The following is a 12706-nucleotide window of genomic DNA, read 5'->3' on the forward strand; positions in this document are numbered from 1 at the left end:
ATGCTATAATGCAAAGCAAAAGTAGGCCATAGGGCAATGTAGAGATGGAAAAGTACCTAGATGAAAAAGTACCTATAAGGTACAGGAAAGTACTAAAACACATATATGATGTAATTTAAAAAAAAACTACATGTGATATTCCGCCACCAATAGAAATAAGGCCTCGGAGCTCGTGATCTTAATTGTGGCGTGATACCGAGGAGGAGCAAGGTGTAAGAGATAACGGTACAAACGCTAATTGGACACTGGCGATAAGAAAAGAGTATAAGACCTATATACTGACCACTGTAAGATCAGATGACTCAACTGAACATCTCACTTTGTTGAATTGCTCAATAAAGTTCTTCTTTTGAGACCTGGAACTTCGACTCTGAAAGCTTTTTGAAGACTTACTCCTAGAAGTTTCTGAACCTTACCAGCCAGAACCAGAAACCATCAAATTAGCCACAACAGCAACAATGCTTAAATTACATTTTAGCCCTTCGGGGTATATCTTGGGGTATTTTTTGTCATTTTTGAGTACTTTTTTAAAATGATTATTTTGCAACATAAACAAATATTTTACCATACCAATGATTGGTATAGTATTTTTCAGCACAACATCACCTATATGACCAGATAATTAGTTTTTCACTTTGATGTACTGTATCAACATACTGGACCCAAAATCACACAAAAAAACGACTCGGTTACTAACGTAACCTCGGTTCCCTGAGAGGAGGGAACGAGTATTGCGTAAGTAGCTTACGCTATGGGGAAAACTCCTTTTCTCGAGAATATTGAAGTCTTTATGTAAAACACATTGCAGCTGCACAGCAGAGAGCAATGAGCGAAGGAGCTCAGTCATTGGCTGTGCTGCGGCAACTTGCTCGAACCAATGACGGGGCAACTGAATGCGCCACGAATGAGCGCGCCTCGTGCCCGCGCGCGTCAGAGCCTGCCAAGATGGGCGTGGCCAAGAGCTATATATTGGGCGCCCCGTCATGAGAGTTCTTTAGGTTAAAACGACTGAAGCGAACTAACCAAGCACAAGCACGACAGCTTACGCAATACTCGTTCCCTCCTCTCAGGGAACCGAGGTTACGTTAGTAACCGAGTCGTTCCCTTTCGAGAGGTCTCTCCTATTGCGTAAGTAGCTTACGCTATGGGAACACCATGCAAAACGCCGTGCGTGCTGAACTTCGCCTTATGATAACCAGAGGCAGGTGCCTGAGCTAAAAAGCAAAGTTATCATCCAACCAGCCGGCAGAGGCGAGCTTTATATGTGGGAAAAAGTAAAGAGCGGCCAGAAGGCGCTCAGTGTGACACAAGCACATACACAATCTAGATACGAACTCATAGTTCTACTAGAATCATGCTGATAGTACATTGGAATGCAATGTCGGGACCTGTAGGTTGTAAAACCTGACAAATGTGGACGGTGAGGCCCAGCCTGCCGCGGCACAAATATCCTCGATCGGTATCCCGCTCGACCACACCCAGGAAGAAGCCACACTCCTGGTGGAGTGTGCTTTGACTCCCCAGGGGCATTGAAGTCCCTTGGCTTCATAAGCCAGAGCTATAGCCTCAACTATCCAGTGAGAGATTCTCTGCTTTGAAACGGCGGAACCCTTCGTACGGCCGCCAAAGCATACAAACAGTTGTTCTGTCTGTCTGAATAGGGCAGAACGCTCCAAATACACTCTGAGAGCCCTAACGGGGCAGAGTAGGTTAGCGTCGTGTTCGTCTGCTGGAGACGATAGCGCAGTTAGTGAGATAACCTGTGCTCTGAAGGGAGTGGTGAGCACTTTAGGAATATACCCATGTTTTGGCCTAAGGACGACCCTGCAGTCGTTAGGTCCGAATTCCAAGCAGGCAGCGCTTGCCGAAAGCGCGTGCAGATCGCCCACTCTCTTGACCGAGGCGAGTGCCAGCAAGAGCGCAGTTTTAAGCGAGAGCTGCTTAAGTTGCATGGTTCGGAGTGGTTCGAACGGGGGCCCTTTAAGAGCGTCTAGGACAGTAGCTAGGTCCCAGATCGGCACTGAGGGGGGGGCGTGAAGGGTTCATTCTCCTAGCGCCCCTTAGGAAACGAATAATTAGGTTGTTTCTTCCCAATGGACGTTCCATCACAGGGTCGTGTGACGCTGTGATGGCCGCCACATATACTTTGAGCGTGGAGGGGGAGCGGCCCGCCTCCAGAAGCCCTTGTAGAAAAGCGAGTACGTTCGTAATCTCGCATGTTTCAGGGTTCAGGCCCTCGGCGTTACACCAGTCACTGAACACTTTCCATTTCTGGGCATATAAGCGTCTCGTGGAGGGCGTCCGCGCCTCAGCGATGGTTTTTAGCGCTCCACTCGTGAGGTTCCTGGGAACCCGTTGAGGGGCCATGCATAAAGGGCCCACAGATCGGGGCGGGGATGAAATATCATCCCGCTGGCCTGACTGAGGCGGTCTGGCCTCAGTGGAATCGGCCGTGGTGCAGATTGCATTTGCATCAATTCTGGAAACCATGTTTGGTTCTTCCAGAGTGGGGCTATCAGGAGCATTGCGTTTTTCTCCTCTCTGACCCGACTGATGACCTGTGGCAGCATCGCGATCGGAGGAAAAGCATATAAGGGGCGGCTCGGCCAGCTCTGGGCGAGCGCGTCCGTGCTTTTCGTGAAGAAAAGAGAGCAGTGTACATTCTCCTTGGAGGCGAAGAGGTCGACCTCCGCCTCGCCAAAGATTTTCCATAACCACTGAATCGTCAGTGGGTTGAGAGCCCATTCTCCTGGGAGAATCTTGTTTCTGGATAGCATGTCTGCCCCTTGGTTCAGCGCGCCTGGCACATGCGCTACTCTCAGCGAGCGCAAGTTGTGCTGGGACCATAAGATGAGTCTCCTGGCCATTGAATGCATGGAGCTCGACCTGAGTCCACCCTGGCGATTTATGTACGACACTACCGTCATGTTGTCCGTTCGGACCAGGACGTGTTCGTTTTTTAGATGTGGAAGCAGGGCTCTGAGAGCCAAAGCGACCGCTTTCATCTCCAGACAGTTTATGTGTAGGCGCTTCTCCGGGTTTGACCAAAAGCCGGAGACAGGCCTGCCCTCGTAAAGGGCCCCCCAACCTATTTTGGAGGCATCTGTTGTGATCATCTTTCTCCTTGTGTTCACACCCAGGCTCACGCCTGACTGGTACCAGTCGGCTTTCCAGTGCGTCAGGGCTTTTATACAGCCGTGGTTCGCTCTGATTAAAATGTGGCCCGAACGCCACGCGTGAGCAGGGACGCGGCTCTTGAGCCAGCGTTGGAGAGGACGCATATGCAACAATCCTAGCTGGAGTACGGCCGATGCTGAGGCCATGAGACCCAGACCCCCTCTGAAACCGCTTGACGGGGGTGCGGGCGCCCGCCCTGAATGATGTTGCAAGGCGCCGGATGGTGAGCGCGCGCTCTGATGAGAGACGAGCTGTCATTTGCATCGAGTCTAGAACTATTCCCAGGAAAGAAATCTTCTGGCTGGGAGATAGTATACTTTTTGCAAAATTGATTCTTAGACCCAGGCATTCTAGATGTCTGATAATCCAAGATCTGTGTGTTATTAACTGACTCTCTGATTGTGCTAGGACCAGCCAATCATCGAGATAATTCAGTATTCGCACTCCCCTTCGTCTCAAGGCGGAAAGTGCTGCATCCATACATTTCGTGAATGTACGGGGAGCAGGGGACAGGCCGAACGGAAGTACTGTGTACTGGTAAGACTGTCCCTCGAACGTGAATCTCAGAAAAGGCCTGTGATGAGGCGCTATTGGAATGTGAAAGTAAGCATCTTTCAGATCCACTGAGAGGAACCAATCTCCTGGGCGTACTTGCGCGAGGATATGTTTGGTTGTTAACATTCTGAACGAGCGAATCATTAGTGCTTTGTTCAGGTGTCTGAGATCTAGGATGGGGCGGAGACCGCCATCCTTTTTCGGGACGAGAAAATAGCGGCTGTAAAAACCTGCCCTGCTCATAGAGGGGGAAACAGTTTCCACAGCGCCCTTTTCTATTAATTTGCGCACCTCGGTGCGTAGAACATGCGAACACTCCTTTCTCACTTTCGTCTCGACCACAGTCGTAAAACGTGGTGGTCTGCGAGCGAACTGGGTGCAAAAGGGAGAGCGCGCGAAACTTGTCACTTGAAAGCGAAAAACAGTGTTTGAGATTCGTTGCAGCAGAATCAAGCAGCTGTAGTTATGTACTTGTGTCTGTGCTAGAAAAATATACAAGACATTTGTGAGAAAATATTCTACAAGTGTGCAACTCTCATTGGATGAATTCACATACTGATTTGCAGATGATCAAAATTTCTCTGTGACTTCACATGTTTTGATGCAGGTGTGTAAATGCGTTTTGCACCATATTCACTGCAGCAACTGTAGCAGAAATGTGAGCGCACGAGTTTCTTAATTTGTGATTTGTTGAATAGGATTTGTGCACCTGCAATGAAGAATTTGAGAAGGTGTAACTATTGTGTTTTGTTTGTGGAAGATAAAAAAAAGTCTACAAGTATGCAACTCTTAAACCATTTCTCTCTGTGACTTCAAATTTACTGATACACATGTGTGGCTATTCTCTACAACTACAAATTCCACTGTCAGAGGCGTTCAGTTGTTTTGCACCGAAAATATCTCCATACTTGGAAGATCTTTAGCTTTTAGTAGTGTTGTATAGCAAAGAGGCCATACACAAATAGACATTACTCTTTATTGACTAGTTTTCTACAGGACATTATTTCAGTGGTGTTTTTGTTTTGTTCACCGCTCACATTCATTAGGTTTTACAGCTTGGACACGGATGCTGGCCTAGGTTCTCAGGTGCTTAGTGCTTAGTTATAACAGACTGACTCTCAGGTACTTGGGTTCTGTTACTTGGGTTCTAATTCTGGCGTTTTGGGTATTCTCGTTCCCAAAGCGTCGTTGACGCATCGCGAGTTCCCTCAAAAGGGAACATCTCAGGTTAGGACTGTAACCATAGTTCCCTGAGAAAGGGAACGAGACGATGCGTCACCCTGCCATACTTCCTGCATCCCTGTGATCGGCTTGTTTCGGCAATTTTTCGAAGCTAATGCCGGTTTGCACCGGATGTGCTTTTATCCCTTCCTGGTCATGACGTCACCCGCCCGTGACGCTCATTCCTTCCTTTGGACTAGTTGACATAGATGCTTCAGACGCATTCACGCTGGGGGCGTTCCCAAAGCCTCGTTGACCCATCGTCTCGTTTCCTTTCTCAGGGAACTGAGACGTTTTCCATGACTGTAGTAACCATGGTTTAAAACCATGGTTTTGATTCCATGGTTGAATTACAGTTATAATGGAGTAATATACTACAGTAAAACCATAGTAGCCATGACTGTAGTAACCATGGTTTTTGGAGCAAACCATGGTTTTAAAACCATGGATCACATACCATAAATTGGTTATTTTACAACAGTGTAAACATGGTTTTACTAAATTATCTTGAATTACATTTAAGACATTTAGTTACAAAATAACAACAGAAAAAAGTTACCATATGATACAGACTTTATTACAGAAATTACATAATCTGAAAGAAAATATAAACTTGCATTCTCACATGTGACATAAAACAATAAACTACAAAGTTATACAAAATTATTGGTTTTAAAGTGGTGCTGTGCAATGGTTTAAAAAATCAATTTGTTCCACTGATTTAATGATTTTATACAAAACAACATTGTACAAATAAACATGATTTAGAGCCCCTTTAAATACACAGCATCTACCTCCTCTAAAATGTCTATAACCTGTGAACATGTGTCCAACACAAGCATGATTGCAATTTATACTGTACATACATTAACAGGATCACAACAACATTACTTAACAAGAAAACTAACTACTATAAATTCAGAAGAAATTAGCAGTTATTTTAAGAATGTTTTAAATGATATTCACTCACAAGAGATGAAGACATGGAGTCTCCTCATGGGGGATGAAAATTCTAGGTGAAAAAGTTTTTGTTCAATAACATGTGATGCGGCATCCATGCCAGTAGTTGTCAGTATGAAGTCAGTCATATAGGCCAGTAGGTTGCAGTCCAGCTATGGTTTGGTTCTGTCTCGACCTTCAGCCCAAATGGGCACAGGAGCTAAAATGAGAAGAATACACACCACATTAACACACTGCTTGCTGGAATACTCAACTGTACTATTGAGTAGCCGAGTAATAATGTCCATTCAGCCAGTGTTTTCATAAATAACCCAGCAATTATTAGGGCTCCAAAAGCCAAGCAGAAAGAATGTACATTATATAACAAAATTTGTCAGAATCTCCTCAGCCAATGCTGCCTCTGCCATCACCCCACACCGAGCTACAAAACTGCTACTCATCGATAAATTGCTGCTATTTCTGATGCATCTTTCTGTGGGTCTGCCTCTGAGTGGTCTGGCCAATCGTCTTTCGATTCACCGGACCACCGTCAGCAGGATAATAACATCATGGACTCACTTTTTGTATCATCTGCTGGGTTCCATTCGCCTGTGGATACCACCAGAGGTCATATCAAAGCATACCTTACACCAGAATTTGCTGCATTTCCTGACACACAAGTGATCCTGGACTGCACAGAGATATTTTGTAAGACCCCCTCCTCTCTCCTTCTGCATAGCAAGGTTTATTCTTCATATAAATCTCATACTACCTTCAAAGCTATGATTGGCATCGCACCCCATGGTCCCATCACCCTCTGTTTCCCCGCTGTATGCAGGCCCAATGAGTGACAGAGAAATTTTTAAATTGTCTGGAATAACCAAATGTCTCACACCAGAAATGGACAAAGGCTTTCTAGTGGGCAACCTTGTCGCTGTAAAGGTTTACCGACCTGCCTTCCTGGTAAAGGACACCCAGATGTCCAAAGAGGATGTCCAGCGGACTCAGTCCATTGCCAGCCTCAGAGTCCACTTTGAAAGATGCATCAGGAGGGTCAAGGAGAACAAACTGTTTGGAAAGGTCATACCTCTGTCCATGTCTGGGTCTATTGACCAGCTGTTTTCAGTTGCTTGCCTCTTGGTAAATGACCAGTATGGGCTCCTTGTCAAGGCATGGGCAACCCAACAGTGATACTTCTCTATTCAGACTGGCACTTGTTTGGACATTTCTTTTTGTGCCTTAATTTGTACTGTTTTGTAACCTGTGATATATACCTTTAAAAAAAAATCAGACGTTTACTTGGTTTACCTTGAATTTTATTGCCTCTTATACAGTGGCTGGGCCACAAATATATAATACTTGTATAAGTTTGTAGTGATAACTATATACATAAAGGCACCTTGTATAGGTTTGTAATGATAACTATGTACATTAACAAAAGCACCTTGTATAGGTTTGTTATGATAGATATGTACATAAACAAAGGCACCTTGTATAGGTTTGTAATAACCTAATAAACATGAAACTATTTAGGTAGTTTAGGAGTAGTTAAGGAGTAGATATAGAGTTCCCTTTCAAGGGAACTCGAGCTGCGTTTGAGACGCGGTGGGAACGCTCTGCGTGATTACGTCGTGAAGCACGTGTAAAATCAGTCCAATGGAAGCCCGCTACGACATAGGTGACGTCATAGACCAGGAAACTATAAAGCAACCCTGAAATCAGACCGCGATAGGTTCTGCACCTTCAGCAAGCGCTCTCTGTATATCTGTCCTTGTCTATTTATTGTTGTCTGTCAAGCCTCTTATATATATATATATATATATATATATATATATATATATATATATATATCACTATGGCGAGCAAGCAAAGTTATAAACCTTGTGTTGTGCCCTGCCCTCGTTATATCACGGGTGGGGACACACATCCTATGTGTATTGCTTGTTTGGGAGTGGAGCATGCCCAGTCAGTCCTCGAGGGGGCTTACTATGAGCATTGCTTGAGTTTGTCTATGAAAACTCTCCGCTCTCGCCGGGCGTTCTTTGAGGAGGACGGTTCGGTTCGCGCTCCCCGATGTGCGGGTCCCGCTGCTGCCGAGGCACAGCGTCGAATTTCATCTTGGGGTTCGCAGATGGATCTAGTAGCGGGGTTTGAGACGGGCCCCGCCCTTTCTCAGCCCTTACCTACTGGATTCGGTGTCTTTGCCCGGGAAGGAGCCCGCTCTGCGGCTTCTCCTTCCCAGGCTGAGGCACCAATATTACGGCTATCCAGTTCTGAGGATCTGGATGTCGGTAGAATGGGGGATATTGAGTGTTCGCCAGCTCATACCCCTGCTGATGAGGAGCTTATGCAGGTTTTATCTCGTGCTGTTACTAAATTAAATATTGAGTGGCCAGCCGATGATTTCGATGTTGAATCTAGAAAGAGTCTTTTAGATGAACGTTATTTACCATCTAGATCACGACCTCCTCGTCGGGAACTCCCGTTTTTTCCCGATCTCCACGCCGAGGTTTCGAGATCGTGGATTAAACCGGCGTCTTTCAGAGTGCATAACCCACAAACTAAGAATTATAGTAAAGTTCAAGGGATTGATCATTATGGTTATTTGACTATGCCTCGTGCTGAAGACACACTAGCGAGCTATCTCTCCCCTGAGTCTTCTTCTTCTCTGAAAGCCCCGACGTTACCCACCAAACCATTAAAAAATACATCTTTGTTGGTGGGTAAAGCGTATTCGGCAGCAGGTCAGGCCGCAGCATGTTTGCACACTATGTCGATTCTCCAAGCGTACCAGGCTGACCTGCTGAGGGACATAGATGATAGTGAGGAAGTTAGTGCTGACGCAATTCGAGAATTGCGTCGCACGACAGATTTATCTCTCCGAGCCACCAAGGAGACGGCCAAGTCTGTGGGCCGCTCTATGGCAGCCTTGGTGGCCACGGAACGCCATTTATGGTTAAATTTATCAGAAATAAAAGATAAAGATAGATCTGTTCTTCTGGACGCACCGCTGTCACCTACAAGTCTGTTCGGCGACGCTATAAATTGTGTCGTCGATAGGTTTCAAGAAAATAAGAAACAAGCGGCTGCGTTTCAGAGGTTTCTTCCTCGCCGGTCTATTGTCCCTGAGGCTGCTCGTAGTATAAAGTCTGAGCAGTCTCGTCCGTCTACGAGCTCCGCTCACAGAGTTCAACAAAAACAGAGCGTCGCCGCTCGGGCACCTCCTCAATCTACGGTTCCTGAGTGGCGCTCGCAGCCCAGACCTGTTAGGGGTAAACAAGATCTGAGGACTGTTGTCTCTAGGAGAGCTTGGGCTAAGAAGAAGTCCTGACGCCAAGGCTATCAGGCTTCTGAGGGTGGTCCCCTCCAGGGAGGAACGGTTCCGAGAAACCGTCCCTCCTTGGCACCCTCCGGGGGGCGACTCTCCGAGGAGAGCCGCAGCGCTGCCACTTCGGTTGTTCCCTGCCGGTTCGCCGCTTCAGGGCACCGAGGTGTCAGCGTCCCCGTGCAATCCTCTGAGGAGGGTTGTAGAACGGTCAGTTCGGTTGTTCCCTGCCGGTTCGCCGCTTCAAGGCGCCGAAATGATTGTTCAATCAAATTCAGAGGCCAGTCTCGAGAGACTGGTTCCCTTATCGGAATTTCTGGCAGCGTGGAAACTTCTGCCAAATATTTCTCTATGGGTCCTGCACATAATAGAAAAGGGTTACAGAATTCAGTTCGGTTCTCGTCCGCCCAGATTTCAAGGAGTCCTCCCCACGGTGGTGGACTCACAGCAGGCTCAGGTAATGGAGCAAGAAGTACTGACACTTCTTTGAAAGGGAGCTATAGAAAGGGTTTCTCCGTCCAGCTGAGAGTCAGGGTTTTACAGCCGTTACTTCATTGTTCCAAAGAAGGATGGAGGGCTGCGTCCTATTCTAGACCTGCGCCAGTTAAACAGCAGGGTTCAGAAACTTAAGTTCAGAATGCTTACACTCAAACAGATTGTATCACAGATTCAGTCCGAGGACTGGTTTGTCACAATAGACTTGAAGGACGCGTACTTCCATGTATCTATCCATCCTCATCACAGGAGGTTCCTGAGGTTCGCTTTCGGGGGCGAGCATACCAATATCGGGTTCTTCCATTTGGCCTAGGTTTATCTCCCCGCACTTTTACAAATTGCGTGGATGCAGCTCTGGCTCCGTTGAGACTCCAGGGCATCCGCGTATTAAATTACATCGACGATTGGTTGATTTTAGCTCAGTCAGAGCAGTTGGCAGTTCAGCATCGAGATGCTGTTCTGTCCCACATAAAGAGTTTGGGGTTGCGGCTAAACACCAAAAAGAGTGTGCTCCTCCCTGCTCAGAGGACCACTTTTCTAGGTGTAATTTGGGATTCGACCACAATGCAGGCACGCCTGTCTCCTGCTCGTATTTCTGCGATTCTCACAGCCGCAAAGAATGTGAAACTAGGCCAGTCACTCACTGTGAAACAGTTTCAGAGACTGTTGGGTCTCATGGCAGCTGCGTCCAACGTTATTACTTTTGGCCTTCTGTACATGAGACCCCTGCAGTGGTGGCTCAGGACCAAGGGGTTTTCTCCGATGGGAAATCCGTTCCGCAAGATCAAGGTCACGCGGCTATGCCTTCGTGCCTTGGCCTTGTGGAAGAAACCTTGGTTCTTCGCTCAGGGCCCAGTGTTGGGGGCTCCGTGTCGACGCGTCACGCTTTCGACGGATGCTTCCCTCACGGGATGGGGGGCGGTCATGAGTGGCCGCTCGGCGCAAGGTCTGTGGCAGGACCATCAATGTTTCTGGCACATAAATCGTTTAGAGTTGATGGCGGTATTCCGAGCACTCAAATATTTCCTGCGAGACCTGAGAGGCCATCACGTGTTGGTCCGCACAGACAACACTTCGGTGGTCTCCTATATCAACCATCAGGGGGGTCTGAGGTCACGTCACCTTTGCAAATTGGCCCATCAGATCCTCCTATGGGCCCAGGGGAAGTTACTGTCGCTCAAGGCGGCATATATTCCGGGGCGTCAGAATGTGGGAGCAGATATTCTGTCGAGACAGGGGCTGAGGCCCGGGGAGTGGAAACTTCACCCAGAAGTGGTGGAGTTCCTGTGGGAAAAGTTCGGTCGTGCTCAGATAGACCTTTTCGCATCATCAGATTCAACCCATTGTCCCATGTGGTTCTCTCTAACGCACCCAGCTCCTCGACGGTCTGGATGCTATGGTGCAGGTGTGGCCGAGGCTGCACCTGTACGCCTTTCCCCCGATATCTTTGCTTCCGGGGGTTCTGGAGAGGGTTCGCCGAGAAGGGGCTCGTCTGCTACTAGTAGCCCCTTATTGGCCGACCCGAGTTTGGTTCTCGGACTTGGTGTCTCTTCTGGACGGCTCCCCCTTGGAGATCCCAATCAGGGTGGACCTCCTGTCTCAGGCCGGGGGCACGATATTTCACCCTCGGCCGGAGTTGTGGAAACTGTGGGCCTGGCCTCTGAGGGGGCCAGGCTCAGGGAGACCGGTCTTTCGACCGATGTTGTAGAAACCATTCTTCAATCCAGAGCTCCTTCCACGAGAAGGCTGTATGCGCTAAAATGAAAACTTTTCACCACGTGGTGTGTTGAACGTCAGTTAGATCCTGTTAACTGCCCTGTTGGTTCAGTTCTTGATTTTCTGCAAGACCGTTTCTCAGCCAGGTTATCTCCTTCCACCCTAAAGGTTTACGTGGCGGCTATATCTGCCTACCACACCCCTCTGGGGGGTACTTCTATTGGGAGAAACCCTCTAATTACTCGCTTTCTCCGTGGTACATTGAGGTTGAGACCTGCACTGCACTCTAGAGCACCGGCTTGGGACTTGGCCATTGTACTCGAGGGTCTGGCTTTAGCTCCCTGTGAGCCCATCGAGGAGGTTTCTGAAAAGTTCCTCACTCTAAAGACTTTATTTCTCCTTGCTATCTCATCTATCAAGAGAATTGGTGATTTACATGCTTTGTCGGTTGCTCCTTCATGTCTGGAATTTGCACCTGGTATGGTGAAGGCCTTTCTCTACCCCAGGCCGGGTTATATTCCCAAGGTCCCACTGAATGTTGGGGGCCCAATAGTGCTGCAGGCCTTTTATCCTCCACCCTTTAATACCCCTGACCAGGAACAGCTTAACCTGTTATGTCCAGTCCGGGCTTTAGATGCCTACGTTCACAGAGCTGCCCTGTGGCGTAAATCTGAGCAACTATTTGTTTGTTTTGGGTCACTCAAGAGAGGATGCCCTGCATCTAAGCAGGTTATGAGTAAATGGATAGTCGAGGCTATTTCATTGGCTTATGAAGCGGTCGGACAGCCTTCACCTATGGCTGTGCGGGCCCATTCAACTCGGAGTATGGCGGCCTCTATGCCCTTAATTTCGGGAGTTTCCCTTCTTGACGTATGTAATGCGGCAGGATGGTCCTCTCCGCATACATTTGTCAGGTTTTATGACCTTGACCTCTCCACTCCTGGGGCGAGGTTGCTGGCTTCTTAGTGTGTGCAGGACCTCACACAGAACGGGCATTTGTCATTATGGCGTAGTGGGTATAGGGTTCCAACCGCGTCTCAAACGCAGCTCGAGTTCCCTTGAAAGGGAACGTCTCAGGTTACGTATGTAACCCTGGTTCCCTGATAGGGAACGAGACGCTGCGTTTGCCTGCCATACTTCCTGCATGCCCTGATCGACTTGCTTCAGGTTTTTCAGAAGCTATCGCGGTCTGATTTCAGGGTTGCTTTATAGTTTCCTGGTCTATGACGTCACCTATGTCGTAGCGGGCTTCCATTGGACTGATTTTACACGTGCTTC

General features: G+C 47.8%; 1 protein-coding gene across 1 annotated transcript in view; it reads left to right on the plus strand.

Annotated features, from left to right (window-relative positions):
• The window catches only part of LOC143714362 (uncharacterized), a 58683-nt gene that overhangs the window by 11090 nt on the left and 34887 nt on the right, over positions 1 to 12706 (plus strand). The window contains exon 3 of the mRNA XM_077205479.1: positions 6791 to 7043. Coding sequence (XP_077061594.1) covers positions 6791 to 7043 — 253 coding nt within the window. The remainder of the gene's footprint in view (positions 1 to 6790; positions 7044 to 12706) is intronic.

Source organism: Siphateles boraxobius, unplaced genomic scaffold, assembly GCF_051911475.1.
Source record: "Siphateles boraxobius isolate OS27281-9 unplaced genomic scaffold, OSU_SipBor_1 54, whole genome shotgun sequence".
In the NCBI taxonomy this organism is placed as follows: domain Eukaryota; kingdom Metazoa; phylum Chordata; class Actinopteri; order Cypriniformes; family Leuciscidae; genus Siphateles; species Siphateles boraxobius.